Source organism: Pristis pectinata, chromosome 14, assembly GCF_009764475.1.
Source record: "Pristis pectinata isolate sPriPec2 chromosome 14, sPriPec2.1.pri, whole genome shotgun sequence".
Lineage (NCBI taxonomy): Eukaryota > Metazoa > Chordata > Chondrichthyes > Rhinopristiformes > Pristidae > Pristis > Pristis pectinata.
In genome coordinates this window covers 18,419,181-18,446,125 of record NC_067418.1, presented here as the reverse complement: position 1 = coordinate 18,446,125, position 26,945 = coordinate 18,419,181, and the positions used below count along the sequence as shown (strand labels likewise).

At 41.4% G+C, this 26,945-nt stretch overlaps 1 protein-coding gene across 1 annotated transcript in view; it reads left to right on the top strand.

The window, feature by feature from the left end:
- The window catches only part of bbox1 (butyrobetaine (gamma), 2-oxoglutarate dioxygenase (gamma-butyrobetaine hydroxylase) 1), a 133,373-nt gene that overhangs the window by 49,927 nt on the left and 56,501 nt on the right, over positions 1-26,945 (top strand). The window contains exon 4 of the mRNA XM_052029352.1: positions 23,827-24,025. Within this exon, the coding sequence (XP_051885312.1) occupies positions 23,827-24,025 (199 nt within the window). The remainder of the gene's footprint in view (positions 1-23,826; positions 24,026-26,945) is intronic.

The window sequence follows — 26,945 nt, the reverse complement described above, 5'->3', positions numbered from 1 at the left end:
ACAAGCGAAAGGGCAAAGGGTCCAAGTGCAGAACACTGATTAACATATTACTCAAAAGTTGCAGCTTAAATTGGAGGCCCTGCTGTTTGACTAAATTATTTAAGTAAATAGTGATGAAGGTTGGTATGCACTCTGCCTGTTTTGGAGATTGTGGTAAAAGTACAAATGACTCCCGTGCTACGGGGAGGGGGTTGCAGTCCTAGAAGGTGGTCCGCATCATAGCTTCCTGCATTTGCATGTCTCAAGAAAAACTTTTGTGTTTGTTTATTAACTTTTTTTCCACATAAATTTCATAAGAGCGAATTTTTATTCCATATCCTGGATTTTTGTGAATTCCGTAAGGGAGTGATTCCATTACCAGAACTGCTGTGATGCGGGGGTTGCCTGTATCCCAGGGATCAGCCAGCACACAGTCTTATTAACTATTCGTCTTGCTGCCATCTGTACGATCCACTTTTTGACATCCTGGGTTACCAGGGATATTATATGATTAATCTGTTGTCTACGTGTAAAAATAGCATGACATGTAACCAATTTTAAATATTTTTTGTACAATTAAAATTTAATGAGCACCAATGAATAGTCAAGAACAGAAGGAAAGAATTGTGTCATGATTATGGATCAAACATTTAATTCATTGGCTTAGTTATTTTTAGAAGGAAAAGAGGAGCCTCGGAACACCAATGCACAACCAGATTGTATGGGCCAAGCACAGGCAAATGGGACTAGCTTAGATGGGAATCTTGGTTGGCATGGACCAGCTGGGCCGGAGGGTCTGCTTCCGTGCTGTATGACTATGACTCTAAAGTCTTGACTCATCTCCCACATCTAGAAGAGGTCATGCATCTGAGATCTTGCTGTCTGCTGCAGTAAAGGTCATCAGTGGGGTCCTACTCAACTGCCAGAGTGCTGCACCCTGAATTGTAGAATGTATTCTGGCCAGTCAGAGGCATGCTTCAATTATTGTCAACTTTTTCAGTGAAGCATATGAAAAAATTGACTTTGGACCTTTGTTTTGCATGTGTTAAATCAGCTAACAGTCTGCACCATCATGCAACAAGGCTCTGAGAAGCAAAGATCACTTCCCAAATCTCAAGTCACCTCTCAATGGATATAGACATTAATGCTGAAATTCAACATCTGATCTGTGCAGCAGTACAGCCTTTGGCCAGCTGAGGAAAATGTTGAAGATCAAAAGCTCAAACCGGGCACAAGACTGCAGAGGATACAGAGAGCAACTTAATATGGATTTAATCTGAGTTTGCTATCTACTTGTGGTGCATGCCAACAATCTTGCTTTGACTGTTAAACAACGCCAACAATGGTTGCAGCCAGAAGAAAATTGTTGAAGTTCTCAAGGATTCCACAAAGGCAGCTGTTCTCAAAATGTTCTCACAGACAACATGTCAATTCCCAGCCTACTAATGAGAACCAGGACTGATTTGATGAGAGTGACTAGGAGATGGAGGGATTAATTAATAGCAAACATATGGCATTCCTGGTTTGGGAGTTCCACCATTCACTAAGGGTGAAAAAACAGCTCTGCAGGCACTTGAAGACAGAGGTCCAACTGCAAACCTTTTGCCTAAAGACCAGAGGGTGGATGCAAAGAAGCAGGAGACTTAGCAACTTGATGACAGGAATGATGTATATGGGTTTTCCAGTACTGTGAAAGCCATCTACAGCCCAAGCGTCCAAGACCCCACCCCACTAAGAGCTAAGAACATGGATGAACTCATCAGGGGTAGAAAGGCAGTCAATATCTGCTGGAAAAAAAACATTTCATAGACCTCCTCAATTAAGATAGTCTTTGACATGAGTGCTTGTTGCCACACCTCTGAACCGACAAGAAGCCAAAAAGGTGATATTCCAATCCAAAAATAACAAGGCGCCAGTAGTAGGTAGGAGGGCAGGCACGGTAGTGTAGCGGTTAACGTAACGCTATTACAGCGCCAGCGACCCAGGTTCAATTCCGGCCGCTGTCTATAAGGAGTTTGTATGTTCTCCCCCCTCTGAGTGGATTTCCTCCGGGTGCTCTGGTTTTCTCCCACATTCCAAAGACGTATGGGTTAGGAAGTTGTGGGCATGCTATGTTGGTGCCGGAAGCGTGGCGACACTTGTGGGCTGCTCCCAGAACACTCTATGCAAAAGGTGCATTTCACTATGTGTTTCAATGTACATGTGACTAATAAAGATGTCTTGTCTATCCCTGCTGAAAACTTGTCAATGAAAAGTTTCAGTCATGAATCCACAATATAATTGTCTGCAGCCGGGAAGAGGAGGATATGGTATGGGACCCCAGAGATGCTGTAAGCATTACAGCTTTCAAGATAGGAGACAACTCCAATTGTAGTAATTACAGAGAATCTCACTGCTATTTGCCATAGAGAAGCCATAGTTCAAGTTCCTAGGAATTAACATCACCAATAACCTGTCCTGGTCCAACCACGTAGATGCCATGGCCAAGAAAGCTCACCAGTGCCTCTGCTTCCTCAGGAGGCTAAAGAAATTTGGCATATCCCATTTGACCCTCACCAATTTTTATAGATGCACCATAGACAGCATCCAATCCGGATGTATCATAGCTTGGTATGGCAACTGCTCTGCCCAAGACTGCAAGAAACTGCAGAGAGATATGGGCGCAGCTCAGCACATCACGGAAGCCAGCCTCCCCTTGATGGGCTCTGTCTGTACTTCTTGCTGCCTCAGTAAAGTAGCCAGCATAACCAAAGACCCCGCCCACCCCGGACATTCACTCTTTGCCCCTATCCGATGAGGCAGAAGATAGAAAAGTCTGAAAGCACATATCACCAGGTTCAAGGACAGCTTCTATCCCACTGTGATAAGACTATTGAACAGTCCCATAGTACAATAAAATGGACACTTGACCTCTCAATCTACATCGTTAAGGCCTTGGACCTTATTGTCTGTCTCCACTGCACTCTTTCTGTAACTGTAACACTTCATTCTGCATTGTTATTGTTTTCTCTTGTATTACCTCATTGCACTGATGTAATGAAATGATCTGTATAGATGGCATGCAAAATAAAATTTTTCACTGTACCTCGGTACATGTGACAATAATAGGCCAAATTACAAATTCAGTGGAATGTTATTGCCTAAATCCTCCTCAGCTACCTCCTCTCAGTGTCCAGAGAGTTCTATCCATCCAGAGGAGAGTGAACACCATCTTCACTACACAACAACTTCAACCATGCAAGGAGCAACACCAGCCACCATACATGGTGTTTTTTGAACTCAGTAAATCCTTTGACTTCATCATTTGGGTGGGACTGTGAAATGTCTTCCTCAAAATCAGCTGCCCACTGATATTAGTTTCCATTTTGTGTTTGCTCCATTTTAGGCAAAGGGCCTAAAACAGATCCAATCTCAGTGAAGACTAGTCTCAAATATGGCTGCGTCACTTCCCCAAAACTTTTTTGCAATCTTTCTCATCTCAATGTTGCGCATCATTTCCAACAAACTTGCCACAGGAGTGGAACTAATCTTTAGAACCAAAGAAATTCTGTTGAATGTTTGGCGACTACATTCCAGAACTGAAGTCATCTGAACCTCAGCTGTCAAGCTGCTGTATGCAGACAAAGCTTGTGTTTGCACATGCTTGGAGCTGTCATGTCCCAGCCATTCTTAACTAATATACTGAAACATACAAGAAAGTAGGTCTGACACTCAACATCTGCAGGATAAAAGTCCTTTATCTACTTACTCCCACTGCACCACATTGCCTTCTGACAATAAAGGCTCAGCAATACCTTTGAAAATATGGACCACTTTGCATATCAGGGGAATCATCTCTCACGTTCAGTGTGCCAGTGCAGCCTTTGGTTGATTGAGGAAAAGAGTATTTGAATATCAAGACCTCAGACCTGGCACAATGCAGAAAAAAATCCCTGCTCTCCTACATGTTTCTGAGACCCTACGTACAGCATGTATTTCAAGCTACTGCAAAGGCATCCAAATTCACTGGATTTGCATTTTTTCAGCAAAAAGAACACAGAAGTTATACCTTGTTACAAACCACTCAAAGCAGTAATATCTGAGACTGCTTTCTGCATATTCAGTCATTATTGAGGTTAAAAACAAGTTTATGCTATGTAAGGAGTTTGAGGATTTATTCTCTCAACTTGATATCTTTCTATTTTGCACAGTATGCATTTACTCTGAAAAGGTATTTTCAGGGTCATAAGATAAGATATCTTTATTAGTCACGTATATCGAAACACACAGTGAAATACATCTTTTTGCGTAGAATGTGCTGGGGACAGCCTGCAAGTGGCGCCATGCTTTCAGCGCCAACATAGCATGCCCACAACTTCCTAACCCATACGTCTTTGGAATGTGGGAGGAAACTGGAGCACCCAGAGGAAACCCATGCAGTCACAGGGAGAACATACAAACTCCTTACAGACAGCGGCCGGAATTGAACCCAGATCGGTGGCGCTGTAATAGCATTATGCTAACCGCTACACTACCATACCTGCCCACATGTGGAAGTCGGTAAAATTTACTGCTGTTATAATATTCACTGGTGTCCGAATTCAAACAGAAGAGCTTTAATAAAAACTGTGGATTTAAACATCAGTATGGTTGATGTCATTGTGGAAACATTGAGACTGTGCTTGTTGATCATATTTATAATGACATCAGCCAGATTGGACAGAAGACTGCAACTGAAGTATGAAATAATAAATAAAAGTAAGGAAGTAATCAGTAGACCAGGCAGTGTTTATGGAGGGAAAAACTGAGTTACCATCAATAACATTACAGCAGAACTGTAGTGGTTAATTGGCTTGAAATGTAAGTTAAAATGGAGTGCAACCATACAATCTACCAATTTTAATTCAATGTTGATTGTCAGTATAATGATTGGAAGGTGGAGCAGATAAAACAACTCAGATCAGGGAATGCAAAAAAAAGTTTTAGAACCTTTGATTGACACCATGCACATCTTCTTGTGCACCTTGCTCACTCATTATTCGCGACCTCCAGAACCAAATGCCCTTCAACTGGACCACTTTTGAATCTGAATAGCTATCTTCCAGTTATGTCCTGCGCCATCTGTGTAGCTTTATAATTTCTCACCCCTCCCTCCCTCCCTCCCCCAGTCAGTGTCTTTTGTCCCTCGCCTGGTGTACAGTAATACTCCAATCTACCCAGCTCCATCTTTGTTGATGTTAATGGAATGAATTTCAGAGATAGAGTACAACATACTGTCTCTACTATTCACCATGTTTAGCATACTAATCAAATTTTAGGCAAACACATTGAAAGTTAATGGCTGAAACTTTCTGTCAAAAGAATATTGAAGTAAATTTATGTTAAAGTATTAAATATTTTCACGTGTTACAATTCAAAAACAGTTAACAGTTACTTTTAAAGATGCTGCCCTTAATTTTCAAATGTGTTCCAGTCTGTTCACTTTTTGTTAATTGCCTGTCTCTGCAAAAAAAAATGATTTTGCTTTCTAAACTGGATCAAACTTGATTTCCTGATACTTAGTCTGTCAGCCAGTAAAGAGTTCTTATATGGATGATCACCTAAACAATTTCTATCTATGAAATGAATTTATAATCCTTTATATCTCTATTTACGGTATAGTGGTAGATTGGAGACAGTAAGCAGTGCAAGCAAGCAATTTAAATTCTTGTAAATACAGTACGTATCAATTTAGGAGTATCTGCTCTTTTGGGTTTAGTCCCAGGTTCTCACTAAAATGTTAACATCTTTAATAATTTAATGTAAAATACTCAGAAATAAAAATGCAGATATGTTGGTGATGTGGTGATTAAATTTAATCAAAAGCTTAGCTTCTTGCCCTTGTTACTTTTCTTCTTTTCCATTATTAAAAGCTTTGAGTTCTTGCTGTGGTATTGTTTTTTGGGCGCTGTATTCTCTCAACTACCTCTCCATCCCCAGATGACATTTGTTAAGCAATAGCTTTGAAAGTCAAAATAATCTTAATTGGAGAATGCAACACGGCCTGCACCTATCTGCACCTGGTATCCAGATGCATATACTATCGAGTTCAATTGATGTATAATGGTTTAAAGTGAGAAACCAGGTCAGCCTCCGTCTTCCAACAATATCAAGTCTTTGTACTATGGAGGGATTTGGTTGGGAAAGTGAAGATAAATGCTAATAAATGGCAATGTAGGCTGAAGGGTCTGTATGCTCTAATTTTCTTCCCGTATTTTAAGAAACAGTAGGAGCAGGGCATTGAACTTGGTCTGTCATTCAAAAATATCACAGCCTGCTCCATTGTTTATTGTTCTTATAAAACAAAATTCAGAAACCATTAAAATTGTGACTTTACAGACTTGTATGTGTCATATTTAATGGTTGGATGATGTATCCCATTTGGTGTTCTGCGCCCTTAGGCAGAAAGGTTTCATTAGTTGTTGAGACTTTACATTGTTCTGAGGCTATTACCCTGGAACACCCTCCTGGCTTTAACAGAAGGTATCACTGGGGTTGACACCAACATTGGCTCAACAAATCCAGTGCAAAAGAATTAAATTGGTTTTCCCTGCATAAACTAGCCTGTGATTCTATGATATTGTAGATGCTTCCACATTGCTCATCTTCATCTGAACATGTATTAAAATTGATGTTGAGGAAGAGCTAATAGAATGGTCAGCACTTTTCTAACAATGAAGACAAACTCTGATCTACAGGAGAAAATGGTGGAAGCAGATGAGGCAGCAAGTTAGTTTTAAATTGCAGAGATTGTGGAAGGATGAAGAAACTATCTCTGATAGGGTGAGGCCTAGGTCACCTTGAGGAGATAGAGGTAATCCAGTCACTGGGATAATCAGGGTGGTTAGAGAGAGAAAGTGGACTAAAAGGCTATGAGATGAGCGCACTTGGAAAGTGAGAGAGAGGAAGGAACCTGGAAACCTGTGAATTGCAGGACTGGAGGACGTGCTCAGCAGGTTGGGCTTTGCAAATGGAGACAGAAGAACTGAGCTAATACAGATGGATGACCTACAGCAGGTATGGGCAATTCTGGTACAGTCAATGAAAGCAAAATTAGTAAAGTTGTAGCAGTCAAGATCAAGTCCAGAAGGCTGCAGTGTGCCCAGATGGAAGTTGTTCCTCAAGCTTAAATTGGTCATTATTATAACAGGAGGACCCAGACAGGTCTGTGTGGGAATGGGATGGAGATTTGAAGTAGCAGGTAACAGCGAGCTCTGAGTTGCCCCTGCAGACTGAACAGAATTGTTCTGCAAAGCAGTCACCTAATCTGCATTTGGTTTCTTCATTGTGGAAGAGACCACAGAGTGAACACTGAATGTGAGAAGGAGACGCGTTTAGTGGTGGAATTTGGTTGAAGCTGGCAGAAATTGCAAAAAAAAAAGCTTTGGTGGATGTGAAGGCCAGTGCGTTGGAAAGTGAGGACGAGAGGAATTCTATCCTTGCTTTTTCCAAGAGTTGAGAGTTCCAAAAGATTCCATCACCAACCATATCTTCCCCTCCCCTTTCAGCATTTTGAAGGAACCATTCCCTTCCTGATTCCCGGGTCTGCTTTTCCGTACCCAATGACCACCTGACCCTTTTAGAGCAATTGAGCATGCAGCTGCAGGGGATGCCCACCTGTTCTTTTATTTCTTCTCTTCCCAATAGCCAGGAACACAACAGTCCTTCCAAGTGAAGCAACAATTTGCTTGCACTTCCAATCAAGTGAACAACGTTCAGTGGTCACAGTCTGGCATTGGCACAGCCTGATTTACTGAGCACATCCTACAACCCTGCATTTCGCAGCTTTTCAAGTCTCTCTGTCATATCTTTTATGTTCCATTATTTTCTCTCTCTTTAACAGCTCCCATTAACCCATTGACTTTATGATTCTACAACTTATCCCATCATAACCCTAGCCTTGTCCTTAATCCTTTCATTACCTTTTCTTCAACTTAAAACTAACTTGTTTTCCTGCTTTCCCAGTTCTGATGAAGGGTCTTCAACCTGAAACATTAACTCTTTTTCACTTTCTACTAACCTTCTGAGTTTCCAGCATTTTCTGCTCTTAATTCAGATTTCCAGCATCTGCAGATTTTTGATTCTCAGGTATCCACATATTTGACAGACTACCCAGCAACATTATAATGTTTACCTTGTACAAATAATAGATATACTGTACAAAGTTTCAATAACATGAATTAACTTTAGTGATGTGACTTCACATTGCACATCGCAGTTTGTGTTGAAGCCACCCATATTTGCCTCAAAGCAAACTATATCGATCACTGGTCTAAAATAAATAAATTGTCCATTTTGCACAACATCAATATGAGAAAATGTATTGTTTTAGAAGCAACTTCTGGGACTTCAAAAATAATTGTTGCTAAATACCATGGTCTTTTCTAAGCTCCAAGTAGCATGGTAGAATTTATGCAAAAATTGACCTTATTGGACATCCTAATGTCAGCTATTGTCCATGACGTTGGAGTCCTGTCAACAAGAAGCTAAATACGGCTTTTTAAATCCTTGAAAGGGAGGTCAGAACATAAAGGATGGGCAAAACTACACCACTTAATACCAGGGTGATGTTAATGGAAGTGTAATTTAAAATTAAATGTTGATGGAAACAGAAGAATATCAATGAATATCATCAGAAGTGAGTTAAAGCTTCTCCAGATTGAAATACATCAGTAATTTTTGGGCTGAGAAGCAAGTAGAAAACACTTGTATCTTATGCAATGTGGAAAGAATTGACAGTGAATGGGGCCTTTCTAGGGCTCTGGATGACTACCAGTATTTTAAGAAAATGAATGATCTGGAAGGCAAAAGAAGCAAATGTTTTATCATCTCCCTATCATGACTTGTTAGGAAGAACACTGATCTTAAATGTGATATACCCTTTGGAGTGCCACAGTGAACAATGACAGGTACTTGGATAGGGAAAGGTTTACAGGGATATGGGCCAAACGCGGGGAAATGGGACGAGCTTAAATGGGAATCTTGGTCGGCATGGACCAGTCGGGCCAAAGAGCCCATTTCCATGACGTATGACTCAAAAGCTGGCCTGCCATCTGAAACCCCCCCAGTTGACTACCTGGCACAAGAAGACATGGGAAGTCGGTGGGGTTTATTGTCATCTACACAAGTACATGTATGCATAGGTGCAATGAAAAACTTACTTGCAGCAGCATCACAGGCACATGGTATCATTTAAGCAGCATTCACAAGAAAAACATAAATTATAGACAGTTTTTACAACAAAGAATACAGAATTTTAAAAAGTCCATTTTAGTGCAAAGTGGTCATAGTTTTGCTAAACTGTAGTGATTAGTGTTTTGCCAGTTGGTTCAAGAACCGAATGGTTGAAGGGAAGTAGCTGTTCTTGAACCTGGTGGTGTGGGAGTTCAGGCTTTGTACCTCCTGACCGATGGTGGGGATCTGTGATGGGTGTTGCCTTCTTGAGGCCGTGTGTTCTGTAGGTGCTACCAATGGTGGGGAGGGATGTGCCCATGATGTATTGGGCAGAGTCCACTACTCTCTGCAGCTTATGTTCCTGCGCATTTGAATTGCTGTAATAGACCATGACGCAACTTATCAGGATACTTTCAGCAGTACACCTGTAGAAGTTCGTTAGAGTGTTCGGTGACAAGCTGAACCTCCTTAGCCTCCTAAGAAAGTAAAAACGCATGGGCTTATATTACAAAACACTGTATTTCACATCAGCATTTTTGTGTTGCTGTAAATGTTCCCCTCTAAAGGTTGAATGATGAGGAGACATAAAAGGAAATGTGTAGAGTGCACAGACAGTTAAAATAATTCATCCTTTCTGAGGGAAAAAATAGCTTATAATATTAGGAACAGTGGAAGAGCAAAGAGATTTGTATATCCACATACAAAAAGAACTAAAAATTAGTGGACCAGTGCAAATAGAAATAAAAAAAAACTAATGGAATGTCAGCCTTTACCTCCAGAGAGTCTAGTGCAAAGGATCGGTTGCCGGGGAAGTTATGCTTTAGTTTTACAGAGCCTTGCTCTGACCCCATCTGGAGTGCTGGATTCTGTTTTTGGCACTGCATCCAGTAAGAATATATTGGCTTTGGAGTGGTTGCTATATAGACTCGCTCTAATAGTACTAGTTTCAAGTCTTCAAATTAGCAAGAAGTTGCAAAAGCTTGGTCTGTATTCCCTCAAGTGCACAGGGTTGAATTGTTTTCTAATCAGTGTAGTCAGAGTTATAAAGTCAGAAGGCAATGTATCTGATGGAGATGTGTATGGGCGGAACAGTCGCACAGCTGTTAGAGCCGCTGCCTCACAGTGCCAGAAACCTGGGTTCATTCCGGTGCTGTCTGTGTGGAGTTAGCATGTTCTCCCCGTGACTGCGTGGATTTCCTCAGGGTGCTTCAGTTTCCTCCCACATCCCAAAGACTTGCAGGTTGGTAGTTTAATTGCTGACTGTATATTGCCCCTTGTGTGTAGGTGAGTGGTAGAATCTGGGGAGAGTTGATGGGAAGATTAAAGAAAACGGGATGAATGTAGGATTAGTGTAAATGGGTGCTTGGTGTCAGCACAGATTCTCTCTATGACTCTGTATAAGCTTAAATTTAGAACTTGGACACATAGGAATGAAACCAGAATATATTTCTTCATGTTGAAGAAAGAAGAAATCTGGAACTTTTCCAAAAGGCTATGGATGCTGGATCAATGAAGCTTTAAAGACAGTAATGGATTTTGTTAGGGAAAGAAACCAACCTCTCTGGAGTATCAGCAGGTAAATGAGGTCAGGGTACAGATTACCCATTAGCGAATTGAATGGGCAGAACAGACTCAATGAACTAAATTGGCCTACTCCTGTTTCTTTTTCTTAATATGCAACTTTCAACTGAGGTTATGTATTTTGGCTCAAAATGTTGTCTGGGGAATGTAATTGCAGAACAAATAAGAAACTCACATCGTGGATTTTCTGCTCAACTGAACAAGATGATAAATAGTCTTTGTTTATTCTACTGCCAGTCACATTGCATTTTTGCAATTAACAGAATCCATTTTTACCGAATGCACTTAATGTAGCCAGCATATGTTTCGGGGTGAACAAACTGGAATTGTCGAGTCAGCCTTGGTTCCAACTAACATTTTCTTTGGCTCCAAGGACCAAACAAATCATTGCTTTATTGGCACCAAAACAGTGAAATACATCCCTAGAGCCAAACTCCTCTTGTTCAAAGTTGAAGTCATTCAATTACTCCTGAGCTATATGACATCATGCTCCTTATTTGTAAACCAAATCCATCCAGGAGGAGAGTGAAGTCAACATAGGGCTAACAATGGCAAGGCACTTCAGGGCCACAGAGTTAATACGACTGTAGACTTTGTCTGGAGCCCTTGTTACTTTGCAAACCACAACTTGTGTCTAGTTTTGATTTCCTGGAATAAATAAGTTTTAAAGAAATTTTACAGAACAAGAACACTTCTGATAGAAGATGGTACAGAGTCATACGGCACGGAAACAGGCCCTTCAGCCCAACTGGTCCAGCCGACCAAGATACCCCATTCAAGCTGGACCCATTTGCCAGCATTTGGCCCATAACCCTCTAAACTTTTCCAATCCATGTACCCGTCCAACTGACTTCTAAATGTTGTTATTGTAATCCACTTCCTCTGGTGGTTCGTTCCATATGTGCACCACCTTCTTTGTGAAGAATTTGACCCTCACATCCCTTTAAAATCTTTTTCCTCTCACTTTAAACTGATGTCCTTTAGTTCTTGATTCCCCAACTCTAGGAAAAAGACTGAGTGCATTCACCCTGTCTGTGTTTATACACCTCTATAAAGGTCTCCTACGCTCTAAGGAATAAAGTCCTAGCCTATCCAACCTCTCGCTATGACTCAGTCCCTTAAGACCTGGTAGCATACTTGTAAAGCTGGTGGAGCTATTTGCAGATATTTTTAACCTCTCCCTGTTTCAATCTGTGGTTCCCACCTGCTTTAAGAAGACCATTATCATCCTGGTACCTAAGAAAAACCAGATAATAGGTAACGTGCCTTAATGACTGTCACCCGCTGGCTCTGACATCCGTCGTCATGAAGTGCTTCGAGAGGCTGGTCATGGCACGCATTTAACTCCAGCCTCCCAGACAACCTCGGCCCACTGCATATCGCCTACTGCTGAAACAGGTCTACAGCAGACATCATCTTCCTGGCCCTACACTCATCTCTAGAGCATCTGGACAGTAAAGACACCTACGTTACACTACTGTTTATTGATTACAGCTCCACCTTCAATACTATAATTCCAAGCAAGCTCATCACCAAACTCTGAGACCTGGGATTCAACCTCTCCCTTTGCAACTAGATCCTTGACGTCCTGACCAACAGACGGCAGTCAGTAAGGATAGGAAGCAACACCTTTGCCACGATTTTTCTCAACACTGGTGCCCCACGAGGCCCTGTTCTCAGTCACCCTCTCTACTCCCTATACATTTATGACTGCATTGCCAGATTCTGTAGAACTCCATCTCCAAGTTCGCAGATGATACCACTGTAGTGAGCCGTATCTCAAATAAGGAGTACAGGAAGGAGATAGAGAGCATAGTAATGTGGTGTCATGACAATAACCTTTCCCTCAGTGTCAGCAAAGCAAAAGAGCTGGTCATTGACTTCAAGAAGGGGGACGGTATACATGCTTCTGTCTACATTAATGGCGTTGAGAGGGTTGAGAGCTTCAAGTTCCTTGGAATGAACATCAGCAATGTAGAACCACAACCAAGAAAGCTTACCAGCACTTCTACTTCTTCAGGAGGCTAAAGAAATTTAGCACATCCTTGTTGACCCTCACCAATTTTTATCGATGCACTGTAGAAGGCATCCTATCCAGATGCATCACGGCTTGGTATGACACCTTCTCTGTCCATGACTACAAGAAACTGCAGAGGGTTGTGGACACAGCCCAGCGCATCACGGACACTAGCCTCCCCTCCATGGATTCTGTCTACGGTTCTTGCTACCTTGGTAAAGCAGCCAGCATAATCAAAGACCCCACCCACCCTGGACATTCTCTCTTCTCCCCTCTCCCATCAGGCAGAAGATACAAAAGCCTGAAAGCATGTACCACCAGGCTCAAGGACTGTTTCTATCTCACTGTTATAAGACTCTTGAATGGTTCCCTAGTATGATAAGATGGATTCTTGACCTCACAATCTACCTCATTATGACCACACACCTTATTGTCTACCTGCACTGTACTTTCTCTGTAGCTGTTACACTTTATTCTGCACTCTGTTATTGTTTTTACTTTGTACTACCGCATTGCACTGGGTGATGAATTGATCTGTATGAACGGTATGCAGGACAAGTTTTTCACTGTACCTTGGTACATGTGACAATAATAAACCAATTCCAATTCCAAAATCTTTTCTGCACTCTTTCGAGTTTAGTAGTATCTTTCCTATAGCAGGGCAACCAAAACTGAACACAATCCTCCAAGTGTGGCCTCACCAGCATCCTGTACAACCGCACCATGACCTCCCAATTTTCATACTCAATGCCCTGACTTATGAAGACCAATGTGCCAAAAGCCAAATGTATTGAAAATAAAAACTGATTTGAGTCATGACAAATATGTAGTTCTTGTTTATAGGGATCTTTAAAAAAAGTCCATAAAAGCTGAAATGTGTTCTTTATAATGTGAGTTGGTAAGTTAGATACAAAACTGGCTTGGTCATTAGAAGACAGCGGGTAGTGGTGGAAGGGAATTTTCCTCACTAGAGGTCTGTGATCAAGGGAGTTCTGCAAGGATCAATGCTGGGACCACTGTTGTTTACAGTATATGTAAATGATTTGGATGAAAATGTAAAGTAGTCTGATTAGTAAGTTGCAGATGATGTGAAAATTGGCAGAATGCTGAACAGTGAGGAAGCTTATCAAAGGATTCAGCAGGATATAGACCATTGGAAATGTGGGCGGAGAAATGGCAGAGAGTGTTTGATCCAGAAAAGTGTGAGGTTTTGCATTTTGGGAGCTGAAATGCAAAAGGAAAGTACACAGTAAATGGCAGGAAGGTTAGGAACATTGATATATGGCGTTCTTGGGGTGCAAGTCCATAACTCCCTGTGAAAGTCACAACACAAGTTGATACGTGTTAAAGAAGGCAGATGGTATGTTTGCCTTCAATGGTTGGAGCATTGAATATAAAAGTTAGCAAGTCATGTTGCAGCTGTATAAAACTTTGGTTAGGCCACATTTGTAGTATTGTGTGTATTTGTGGTCACCACACTATAGGAAGGATGTGGAGACTTTGGAGAGGATGTAGAAGATGTTCACCAGGATGTTGTTTGGATTGGAGTGCATTAGATATGTGGAGAAGCTGGACAAACTTGGATTGTTTTCTCTGGAGCACTGGGGGCAGAGGGGTGACCTGACAGAAGTATATAAAATTATTAGAGGCATACATAGAGTTGATAGAGTATTTTTCCAAGGCTGGAAACAGAAGATTTATGAGAATGTTGCCAGGACTCAAAGGCCTGAATTATAGGGAGAGGATGGGCAGGCTGGTACTTTATTTCTTGGACCAGAGGATACTAGAGATGTATAAAATCATGAGGAGCATAAATAGGTGAATGCACTGTCTTTTTCCCAGGGAAAGGGAATCAGAAAGCATAGGTTTAAGGTGAGAGGGAAAAGACGTGAGGGTCAACTTCTTCACACAGATGGCGGTGCATACATAGAACAAGCTGCCAGAGGACGTGGTTGAGGCAGGTACAATAAAAACATTTAAAAGACACTTGGACAGGTACATGGATAGGAAAGGTTTAGAGGGATATGGGCCAAATGCGGGCAAATGGGACTAGCTTAGATGGGCATCTTGGTTGGCTGGACCAGTTGGGCCAAAGAGCCTGTTTCTGTGCAGTATGACTCTATGTCAAATACTAGAGGGCAAAAGTTTAAGGTGAGAGGGGGAAAGTTTAAAGGAGATGTGTGAGACAAGTTTTTGTTTTACAAAGAGAGTGGTAGGTTCCTGCCAAGGGAGATGGTAGAAAGCAGTGCCAAGGGAGATGGTAGAAGAAAATGTGTTGGGGACATTTAAACACCATTTGGACAGACGTGTGAACAGGCAGGGAATAGCAGGATATGAACAATGTGCAGGCAGATGGGATTAGTTAGATTGGCATCATGGTCATGCAGACGTGGTGGGCCGAAGGGCCTGTTACTGTGCTGTACTGTTCTATGTTATGATGCTACTATTATCAAAATTGCTACTTACTTCCAGTTAAACAATTATTCACTGACAAAAGCACAGGTTAATCCTAGGTATTTTGCTTCAATTACTCAACTATGTTGTTTCGTAATTGATTATAATATATGCTTCATTAAGGCTGTCATTATTCAACAATTAACTAAATTGTGTGAATAGTCTCTGGAATGTGAAACACCTCTGCCCTGGCTGTCAGTTGTTTTGAAGATTACTCCACGATGTATCAGATGCATGGCGGCAATTTACCAAAAATTTAATTGACAAAGTGGGGTTAATTTCTATCTAAATTCCAGGGTAACTGCAGTCCACTGGGCCAATTGAGAGTGCACAACACATTCTGGGCACATGTTTCAACCAGCTAGAGTTTCAGATTTTTGGGAAAGCATCTTGATGAAATAACCATTCAAAAGACTCAACTGCTAGATTCAAAATACCCAAGAAGAAATGGATATTGTTCAATTGCATTTGAACAAAAAAGTGTACCTACTTATTTCCAGTTAAACAATTATTCACTGACAAAAGCACAGGTTAATCCCAGGCATTTTGCTTCAATTGCTCAACTATATTGTTTTGTAATTGATTATAATATATGCTTTATTAAGGCCGTCATTATTCAACAATTAACTAAATTGCGTGAATAGTCTCTGGAATGTGAAACACCTTTGCCTTGGCTGTCAGTTGTTTTGAAGATTACTCCACAATGTATCAGATGCATGGCGATTCTGTGGATACAGGAGATTCTGTGGACATGAAAGAGACTCCCAGATGGTATGTTGCCTCCCAGGTGCCAGGGTCAGGGATGTCTCTGATTGGGTCCACAGCATTCTGAAGGGGAAGGGTGAACAGCCAGAGGTCGTAGTACATATTGGTACCAATGACACGGGTAGGAAAAGAGGTGAGGTCCTGAAGAGGGAATATAAGGATGTAGGTAGGAAGCTGAAAAACAGAACCTCAAGGGTAGTATCTCTGGATTGCTGCCTGTGCCACGCGCCAGTGAGGGTAAGAATAGGATGATTTGACAGATGAATGCGTGGCTAAGGAATTGGTGCAGGGGGCAAGGTTTCAGATTTGTGGATCATTGGGATCTCTGCTGGGGAAGGTATGACCTGTACAAAAGGGACGGGTTACACCTGAACTGGAGGAGGACCGATATTCTTGCGGGCAGGTTTGCTGGAACTTTTGGGGAGTGATTTAACTAGTTTGGCAGGGGGATGGGAACCAGAGTGATAGGTCAGAGGTTGGTGCATTTAGTGTACAAGTAGATGCAGAGTGTAGAAAGACTGTGAGGAAGGATAGGCATTTGAAAGGGCAAAATTGCAGTCAGTTGGATGGGCTGAAGTGCGTCTACTTTAATGCGAGAAATATCAGGAACAAGAGTGATGAACTTAGAGCATGGGTAAGTGTGTGGAACTGTGATGTTGTGGCCATTACAGAGACTTGGCTGTCGCAAGGGCAGGAATGCCTGCTGGATATTCCGGGGTTTAGATGTTTCAAAAGGGACAAGGATGGAGGTAAAAGAGGTGGGCAGTTGCTTTTCTGATCAGGGACAGGGTCACAGTTGTAGAAAGGGAGGATGTCCTGAAGGGATCGTCTACTGAGCCATTTGGGTGGAAGTCAGAAACAGGAAGGGAGTGATCCCAGTCTATTGGGAGTATTTCACAGTCCCCCCAGTAGCAGCAGAGACACTGATGAGCAGATCAGGAGGCAGATTTTGGAGAAGTTCAAAAATAACAGAGTTGTTGCCATGGGTGGTTTCAACTTCCCTAATATTGATTGGCATCTCATTAGTGTAAAGGGGATAGATGGGACGGAGTTTGTTCAGTGTGTACAGGAAGGATCCCTGACACAGTATGTGGACAGGCCGACTAGAGGAGAGGCCATTCTGGACCTGGTACTAGACAATGAGCCCGATCAGGTTTCCAATCTGTTGGTGGGAGACCATTTTGGAGATAGTGACCATAACTTCTTGACCTTTACCATAGCCTTGGAGAGGGACAGGAGCAGACGATATGGGAAAGTATATCATTGGGGGAGGGGAAATTATGATGCTTTTAGGCAGGAACTTGGGAGCGTAAATTGGGAACAGATGTTCTTGGTGAAGTGCACAGCAGAAATATGGAGGTTGTTTAGGCAGTATTTGCATAGGGTTCTGGATAGGTTTGTCCCATTGAGGCAGGGTAAGGATGGTAGGGTGAAGGAACCATGGTTGACAAGAGACGTAGAATATCTTGTCAAGAGAAGAAAGCTTACCTGAGGTTTAGAAAGCATGGATCAGAGAGGGCTCTGGAGAGTTGCAAGGTAGCCAGCAGGGAGCTTAAAAATGGACTTAGAAGAGCTAGAAGGGGGCATGAGAAGTCCTTGGCCAGTAAGATTAAGGAAAACTCTACACATTCTACACGTATGTGAATAGGAGGATGACTAGAGTGAGGGTAGGACTGATCAGGGATAAAAGAGGAAACATGTGCCTGGAGTCGGAAGAGGTAGGGGAGGTCCTTAATGAATACTTTTCTTCAGTATTCACCAATTAGAGAGACCTTGACGATTGTGAGGATGGTGTACAACAGGCTGATACACTAGTGCATGTCAACGTGAGGAAAGAGGATGTGCTGGAACTTCTGAAAAACATTAGGATAGATAAGTCACCGGGGCCAGACAGGATATATCCAAGGTTATTACGGGAAATGAGGGACGAGATTGCTGCGCCTTTGGCGATGATCTTTGCGTCCTCGCTGGCCAGATGATTGGAGGGTGGCAAATGTTGTTCCTTTGTTTAAGAAAGGGAGTAGGGATAACCCTGGAAATTACAGACCAGTGAGTCTTACTTTAGTAGTGGGCAAATTACTGGAGAAGTTTCTTAGAGACAGGATTTATGGGCATTTGGAGAAGCATAGACTGATAAGGGACAGTCAACATGGCTTCGTGAGGGGCAGGTCGTGCCTCACAAGCCTGATTGAATTCTTTGAGGATGTGACAAAGCTTATTGATGAAGGTAGAACAGTGGATGTGGTTTTCATGGATTTTAGTGAGGCATTTGATAAGGTTCCTCATGGAAGGCTCATTCAGAAAGTCAGGAGGCATGGGATCCAGGGAAACTTGGCTGTGTGGATTCAGAATTGGCTCACCCATAGAAGACAGGGTGGTTGTAGATGGAACATATTCTGCCTGGAGGTCGGTGACCAGTGGTGTTCTGCAGGGATCTGTTCTGGGACCCCTGCTCTTTGTGATTTTTATAAATGACTTGGATGAGGATGCGGAAGGGTGGGTTAGTAAGTTTGCTGATGATACAAAGGTTGGTGGTGTTGTGGATAGTGTAGAAGGTTGCTGTAGTTTACAACAGGATATTGATAGAATGCAGACCTGGGCTGAGAAGTGGCAGATGGAGTTCAAGCCGGATAAGTGTGAGGTGATATACTTCGGGAAATCGAATTTGAAGGCAGAATACAAGGTTAATGGCAGGACTCTTAGCAGTGTGGAGGAACGGAGGGATCTTGGGGTCCACGTCCATAGATCCCTCAAGGTTGCTGCGCAGGTCGATAGGGTTGTTAGGAAGGCGTATGGTGTGTTGACCTTCATTAGTTGGTATTGAGTTCAGGAGCCGCAAGGTAATGTTGCAGCTCTATAGAACTCTGGTCAGACCACACTTGGAGTATTGTGTTCAGTTCTGGTCACCTTATTATAGGAAGGATGTGGAAGCTTCAGAAGGTGCAGAGGAGATTTATCATGATGTTGCCTGGATAGGAGAGCATGTCTTATGAGGATAGGTTGAGCGAGCTAGGGCTTTTCTCTTTGGAGAGAAGGAGGATGAGAGGTGACTTGATAGAGGTGTACAAGATGATAAGACGCATAGATTGAGTGGACAGTCAGAGAATTTTTCCCAGGGCAAAAATGGCTAACACGAGGGGACATAATTTTAAGGTGATTGGAGGAAGGGGGGGGATGTCAGGGGTAAGTTTTTTTTACACAGAGAATGATGGGTGCATGAAATGCACTGCTGGCAGAGATTGTGGGGGCAGATACATTAGGGACATTTAAGAGGATCTTAGATGGCCACATGAATGATAGAGAAATGGAGGGCTATGTGGGAAGGAAGGGTTAGATAGATATTAGAGCAGGATAAAATGTCGGCATAACACCATGGGCTGAAGGGCCTGTACTAATGTTCTGTGAGATGCATAAGTAGAAAATTAAAGAAGCTCCAGTTTGTGTCAGGGTTAAAGTCCATACTATCCTCAATGTCATATTCAAATGCCCAGATTACAAATCTGAAGTGTGCTAAACAAATTCCAAGATTGTGAAAAGGCTACCATTTGACTATATAATTTACGATTGATGCTTTAACTTTTTCACAATGCTTCGTTAGAATATCTTACTGTTCCACCCCAATTTCTTAATGGCAAATAAGTAATAGATAGTTTTTTTGTTTAAGGAAGTTTCTTTTACAATAGCAGCCTTGAATTATTAGCTTTACCAAAGTCCATGTATAAGACATTCACTGACCTACCTTCATCACCTCCTCAAAAAACTCAATCAAGTTTGTACGTCATGACATCCCCTGATAAAACCATGGTAGATTCTGTTTTTAAGAATCTACACCAATAATTTCCCTACCACTGATGTAAGGCTCATCAGCCTATAATTTCCTGATTTGTCTCTATTGCCTTTCTTAAACAGATGAAAAAATATTTTTGGTACTTTCCAATCCTCCGGGTTCTTGCCTATGGCTACATAGAATACAACGATCTCTGTCAAGGCACCAGCAATTTCCTGTCTGGTCTCTCTCAATAACCTGGGATGGATCCCATCAGGCCCTGGGGACTTATCCACCTTAATGCTCTTCAAGAGACCCAACACCACCACCTTCTTGACATCAGCATGCCCTAGAATATCAGCATACCCCTCCCTGATCTTGCTATCCTACATGTCCTTCTCCTTGATGTATACAGATCCAAAGCACTTGTTCAGTATGTCACCCATTTCCCCTGGCTGGGTACATTTGTGCAGCCCCTTTTATCTTAAAATAGCTCAAGTAACTTAAATTATTTCTTGAAACACGATAGTCAGGTGGAGGAATCTGGCAGCTTGTGAACAGACAGAACCAGTACAAAGTACTCAGAGGACATATTTTTCTGGACTGATGCATTTTCTCGCAGCTACTCTTCCTAATCATCACCAAATCTTGGCAGAGACCCTGTTTTTGCACAACTAGCAGGCTTCCATCTCTGCTGTGGTAATAGAGTGTGAACAACTATTTAGATGTTCCTGACTATTATTTGTAATTTCCTGATAAATATTTAAAAATTAAACTACTAAACAATTTTTGATGGTGAACAAGGGAGAAGTGGAATGATGAGAAAAATTTCTAAGGTCACTACGTAGAGGAAGGTTTTGCTGCCCAGTATTGCTCTGGATCTGGACAAGAACCTGTTTCAGAGCACGTTTATGGCCAGTTGCATGAGAAAAACAAACTGCAGTAGTGACTTTTATGCAGAAGCCAAGAGCCAATCTAAAACAACAGCTGAATTCTTTTTTTAATGTTTATATTGGGTTACAGACCAAATGTTCATTTTGGCTCTCTGATTCACAGGGGAAGTGAAAACTGTCTGGTCTTGACAGAATCTCATAAAGTTTATATTTTACCTTGCTCTAAGAAATTTAGAAAAAGGCACTGAGAAAAAAAAATAGCAGTTTATTGCATCTTTCAAAATTTCAAAGCTTTCAAATTGGATATTGTGAGCTTTCTACTTGTAAATAGAATGAAAGATTCAGTGCACACTAGATGCTTCTAATGATGAATTTGTTAAAACAAAATGCTTTCAAAAAGCAATCTTTTGTGTTTGATTCTGACAATTCCCAAGCTTCAAGCTTGGAAGCACCGGATATTTCACTTGTGGAATACCCTTCTTTCCGTAAACAGATCTGGAGATCAAAAGCTTCCCATAATTGAAACATAGATTCAACTTGAGTTCTATGACTCCATGTGAATGAAAGTTCTTTAATCATAAATCTATAATTAAAAGGAGGCTATTTGACCCACTGGTGTCTGTACTGGTCAAAATGTACAAAATTTGTAAGGGGCTTGATAGGTTAAGTGCAGTGTTAATGTTTCCCTTGACTGTGATGTCTATAGTCTGTGGAGATTGCACATTCTCTCTGCCACTGTAAGTTGACCCTCGTGTGGGTGAGTGATAGAATCTGGGAGAGTTGATGGGAATGTGGGATTAGTTTAAGTGAGTGGTTGATTTTTGGTGTGGACTTTGTGGGCTGAAGGGCCTGTTTCTGTGCTGGATTTCTCTGACTCTAACCAAGGGTTGCTGTCTCAAAATTAAGGATCAGACGTCCAAGTCAGAGATGAGAAATTTCTTCACCCAGAGGGTGGCGAATGTTTGGAATTCTCTACCAAGGTGGAATTTGGAGGCTAAGTCACTGAGAATACTCAAGAAAGAGCAGGAAAGTGGCATTGTATTAAAAGAACAGCCATGATGTTACTGAATGGCAGTGCAGGCACAATGGGTCAAAATGCCTACTCTTCCTTTTGTTTCTTCGGTACAACCATAGCCCTGCAGGTCATGGTTCTTCAAGTACACACCCAGGTGCATTTTAAATGTGATGTCCGTCTCTACTTCAACCACCCTTTCAAGCAGTGAATTCCTGACTCCAACCACTCTCTGGGTGAAAACAAAACTGTTACTCATTTGGAATATTGTAATAGTAAGGAAAATGGGTCCTTACTGTTTATTCTGAGCCCCTTTATAAATTTATACACCTCAATTAAATCTACCCTCAGCTTCCTCTATTTCAAAAAGAATAACCCCAGCTTAGCTAGTCATTACTCCTATCTATAATTTACCAGTTTTGGCAGCATCCTCGTAATTCTCCTCTGTACTCACTCCAGTGCAATGGTAGCTTTCACGTGATGTGGTGACTCAAGCTGTGGTCTAACTTCTCTGCTCTCATGTGGTTTTATTAATCAGTGTTTAAATTTTAAAAACTGTGTGTGCAAAATCTCAGTACAATGGTGAAATATGGAATAACTTATCCATGTTTTGAAAGAGTTCAATCATTTACTTGCAAGATAATTCCTGAATCAGAAAATTGAGTTCAAATTCCATCCAGCATTTTGGCACATGATTAAAGACGGTCATAGTTATACAGCACAGAAGCAGACATTTCAACCTACCATGTGCTTGCCAATCATCGAGAACCTATCTACATTAATCCCATTTTCTAGCATTTGGTTTATAGCCTTCCATGCCTTGGTGATTCAAGTGCTCGTTTAAGAACTCCTTAAATGTTGTGAGAGTACCCACCTCCTCCAGCTTCTCAGGGAATATTTTCCAGATTTCAACCATCTCTGTGTAGGAAAAACTTCTCCCTCAAATGCCCTCTAAAATTTCTTACCCCTTACCTTAAATCTGTGCTCTCTGATAATATACACCTATGCAAAGGGGAAAAGTTAGGGTAGAGAGTAAGTTTCTCACTCTCTACCCCACCTATACCTCTCATACTTTTTAAGATCTCAGTCAGGTCTCCCCCTGAGCCTTCTCCAATCCAAGGAAAACAAATCCAGTCTCTGCTCATAGCTGAAACACTCCATCCAAAGGAACATCCTGGTGAATAACATCTGTACCTTTTCCAGTACAATGACGTTCTTGTTATAGTGTGGTGACAATTCTTTGAATTGCATACAGTACTCTAGCTATGCCCTAACTAATATTTTACATAGGTGTACCACAGCACCCCTTGCTCTTATATTTCATGTCTTGTGAACGAAGGCGAGTATTCCATATGCCTTCTTAACCACCTTTATCTGCCCGTGCTGCTGCCTTCAGGGATCTTAAGTCATGTACCATCTAGTTACTTGTTCTTCTTTGTACTTCCTAGGATCCAACCATTCATTGGTTTTTCCAAAATGCGTGACCTTATTTTTTTTCAGGATTAAATTCCATCTTCCTTTTCTTTACATATCTTAATAATTATTCAACATCATTCTGTTGCCTAAGACTACCCTCCTCACTATTAAAACTATCAATTTTCAAATCATCTGTGAACTTACTAATCATACTTGCTATATTCACATCCAGATCGCAAGATACCAATCCCTGTGGTACACTAATAGTTTCAGACTTCTAACAGCAAAAGCAACTGTCGACCATCACCTTCTATCCCTTATCACTAGGACACTCCAATATCAGTATGAAGAGAGACTGGTGTTTATTGGAAGTGCTACAATTTGTATAAATTTTAACCAGATGAACCGTTAGTTTACATAGATAGGCATTTTGTTCAAAGTCCAACAGCACATTTTCCAGGATGAATTGAAAGTTTTACAGGTCTCCTCAGCAATGTTCCTTCATCAATTTACCACAGAAATAAACTAACTTTCCATTTATTTCACACACTGTTCATGACTATTCTGTGTGCAAGTAAGTTGTCATATTACATTGTATTTGAAGTGCTTTGGAGCATCTTCACAAAGTATGATATTGTTGGAACCGTTCCAAAATTTTAATGGCCAGTTTCTCCTTTTAATACAACTGTTTACTGTAAATCATGAATCGAAAACAGCTCTAAAACAAGGATTATAACTTGTTTTATACCAGATCAACACCATTGGGGTTCAGAGCTCCAGATCCCCACTGCCAACTTTGAGGAAGTATTGACAAATGATGAGGTTGCCTATGAATGGCTGTGCAATCTACGGAGAATAGGATTTGTGCAACTGAAGCATGCTCCTACGGAAAAAGGACAAGTGGCTAAACTGGGAAAGAGGATCGGCTACCTGAGACTGACCTTTTATGGGTAGGTGACAAATATAATACCAAACTTTATAATATGTCACAACAAAATGCACTTATCTGCTGATCATTTACTGTGTCTGTATCACCTCCAAGTGTGATTCCTTACCTTGAAACCAATGCAGTTGATCGATTTTAATGTTCACAAAAAAGATTTTGTAAATCAACTTTTTTTTAAACTTAGAAACCAAAAAATGTGTTATTAGATTGTGTATTTACCTCCATATATGGACACTCATATAACAGATGAAAATAATTCAAGAATAGATTACGTTCATGCAAAGATTTTATTTGAAATAAAGATGACCCAAATTAATTCAGAAAAATGCATCAGGAAAACGAGCACTGAGCTCCAAGGAAGTGTGTTGGAGGTGAGCCCAAAGGCTTGGTGAGAGAGACAGGTTTATAAAACATGGAAAGAGAAGTGCCGAAATGGAAGAGACTTCGACAGCTTCGATGGATAGGAGTATGGAAATAATGATGGATTAATTGGAGGGGTTAATGCAGGGGTTAAAAGGCATTGCAGAGGTGAAGCATAACAAGTCCATAGATAATTTTGAACCTAGAACGAAGGTTTTGGATTGAAATGAATTAGGTAACAAGTATAAATGGATTAGCAGGACTTATTGAAGGTAGTTTCAGTTCCAAGGCAGTTTCAGACAAGGTGTGATCCATATAGAGCAGCAAGTTGGGCAAGCAGACTAATCTGGGTTTTGAAAGGAAAATATTTTTTTCAACAGCAGACAGCCGGAGATAACAGTGATGACCAACAAGGTAAAGATGGAGTCTTCAGAGCACATATTAGGGTCAGCTTTTGACTTGAAGAATGCTAAGATTGTGGTTTCAAGATTTATCAAATGCAAGTTGAAAGGAGCTCAAATGTAAGAGGAAAGTATACAGTTAATGACAAGACCCTTAACAGCATTAATGTACAGAGGGTTCTTGGGATCCAAATCCATAGATCCCTAAAAATAGCCACACAAGAAGATAAGGTGGTAAAGAAGGCATATGGCTTGCTTGGCTTCACTGGTCAGGGCATTGAGTATAAGAATAAGGAAGTCATGTTGCAGTTATATAAAAGTTTGGTCAGGCCACACTTGGAGTATTGTGTGCAGTTCTGGTTATCCCATTACAGGAAGGATGTGGAGGATTTGTAAAGGGTGCAGAAGAGGTTTACCAAGATGCTGTCTGGATTAAAGAGTATGAGCTTTAAGGACGGGTTGGGTTGTTTTCTCTGAACTGTTGGAGGCTGAGGGGAGACCTGATTGAAGTTTATAAAATTATGAGAGGCATAGATAGGGTAGATGGTCAGAATCTTTTGCCCAGGATAGAAATGCCAAGTATGTGAGGATATACATTTAAACTGAGAGGGGGAATGTTTAAAGGAGATGTGCAGGTCAATTTTTTTTTACACAGAGAGTGGTAGGGTGCCTGAAAAGTGCTGCCAAGGGAAGTGGTAGAAGCAGATAAGGTGGCGATGTTTGTGGACCAGACATGGTGGTGGGTGTGGGCGGTGGGGGGGGGGGCAAAGGGCCTGTTCCTGAGTGGTACTATTCTATGTTCTATTTCACCCCTTTTCTAATCATTCATCCCTTATTGTTTTGGCAGTTTCTTAACCATCTTCCCACCCTCTCAGAGTTCATCTCACTCTTAAGATCATCTAATACCATTCAATTTCTTCCATTCAACTGCTGTTCCTATTTCCAGTTCCACCCCTCCAGTATTTGAGATTATGAGAGGCAGAGTTAGGGTAAATAATCCAAGTCTTTCCCAGGAGAAAGACTCAGATTATCTACCCTATCTATGCCTCTCATAATTTTATATACTTCTATCAGGTCACCCCTCAGCCTCCGATACTTCAAAAAAAAAATCCAAGTTTGTCCAACCTCTCTTTACAGCTAATACTCTCTAATCCAGACAACATCCTAGTGAACCTCTTCTTCTGCACCATCTCCAAAGGCTCTACATCTTTCCTGTAATGCAGTGATGGAACTGCACATAATACTTCAAATGTGGGCTAACCAAAGTTTTATACAGTTGCAACATAACTCCCTGACTTTTATACTCAACACCCCAACCGATGAAAGCAAGTATGCCGTATACCTTCTTCACCACACTATACATGGTGCCACTTTCAGAGAGCTATGAACGTGCACCCTAAAATTCCTCTCTTTATGAATGCTCCTGAAGGTCCTGCCGTTAGGATCCAAGGGCACAGCCTCAGAATAAAGGGACGTCCCTTTAAAACTGAGGTGAGGAGGAATTTCTTCAGCTAGTGGGTGGTGAATCTGTGGAATTTGTTGCCACAGAAGGCTGTGGAGGCCAAACTATTGGGTGTTTTTAAGGCGGAGATTGATAGGTTCTTGATTGGTAAGGGGATTAAAGATTACAGAGAGAAGGCAGGAGAATGGGGTTGAAAAAAAAATCAGCCATGATTGAATGGCAGACTCAATGGACCAAATGGCCTAATTCTGCTCCGATACCTTATGGTCTTATTTACTGTAAACAGATATCAGAAAAGATATATGTGATCCCCTGGCCTTGATCTTGAAACAAAGACATTTATAAAGCAATGCATTTAAAAAGAGGATAGGAGTTGGGTGGAGAGAGAATAGGACAAAGAGCTTAAGGGGTAGTTGGATGTAAAAGAAATGAAATCTGGGGTTGCCCTCATCCTCTAAAATGATTTGGAAAGAGTAATGGATAGTTTAGCCTATGGAGGCAAAGCATCACAAAGCTCCACGTAGCGACATCATATCTGGCCAATTGATAACTATACTTCATGAGATGGGAGATGACTAATTTACTGACAATAATGCTGTTGCATTTTGATGCATGGGAATGGTTGGGTAGAGCAACAGTGACAGAGGTATTAGTGACTGATAGAGGTACTGTTACATGTTAACAGGAGAGCTTTTATTGGA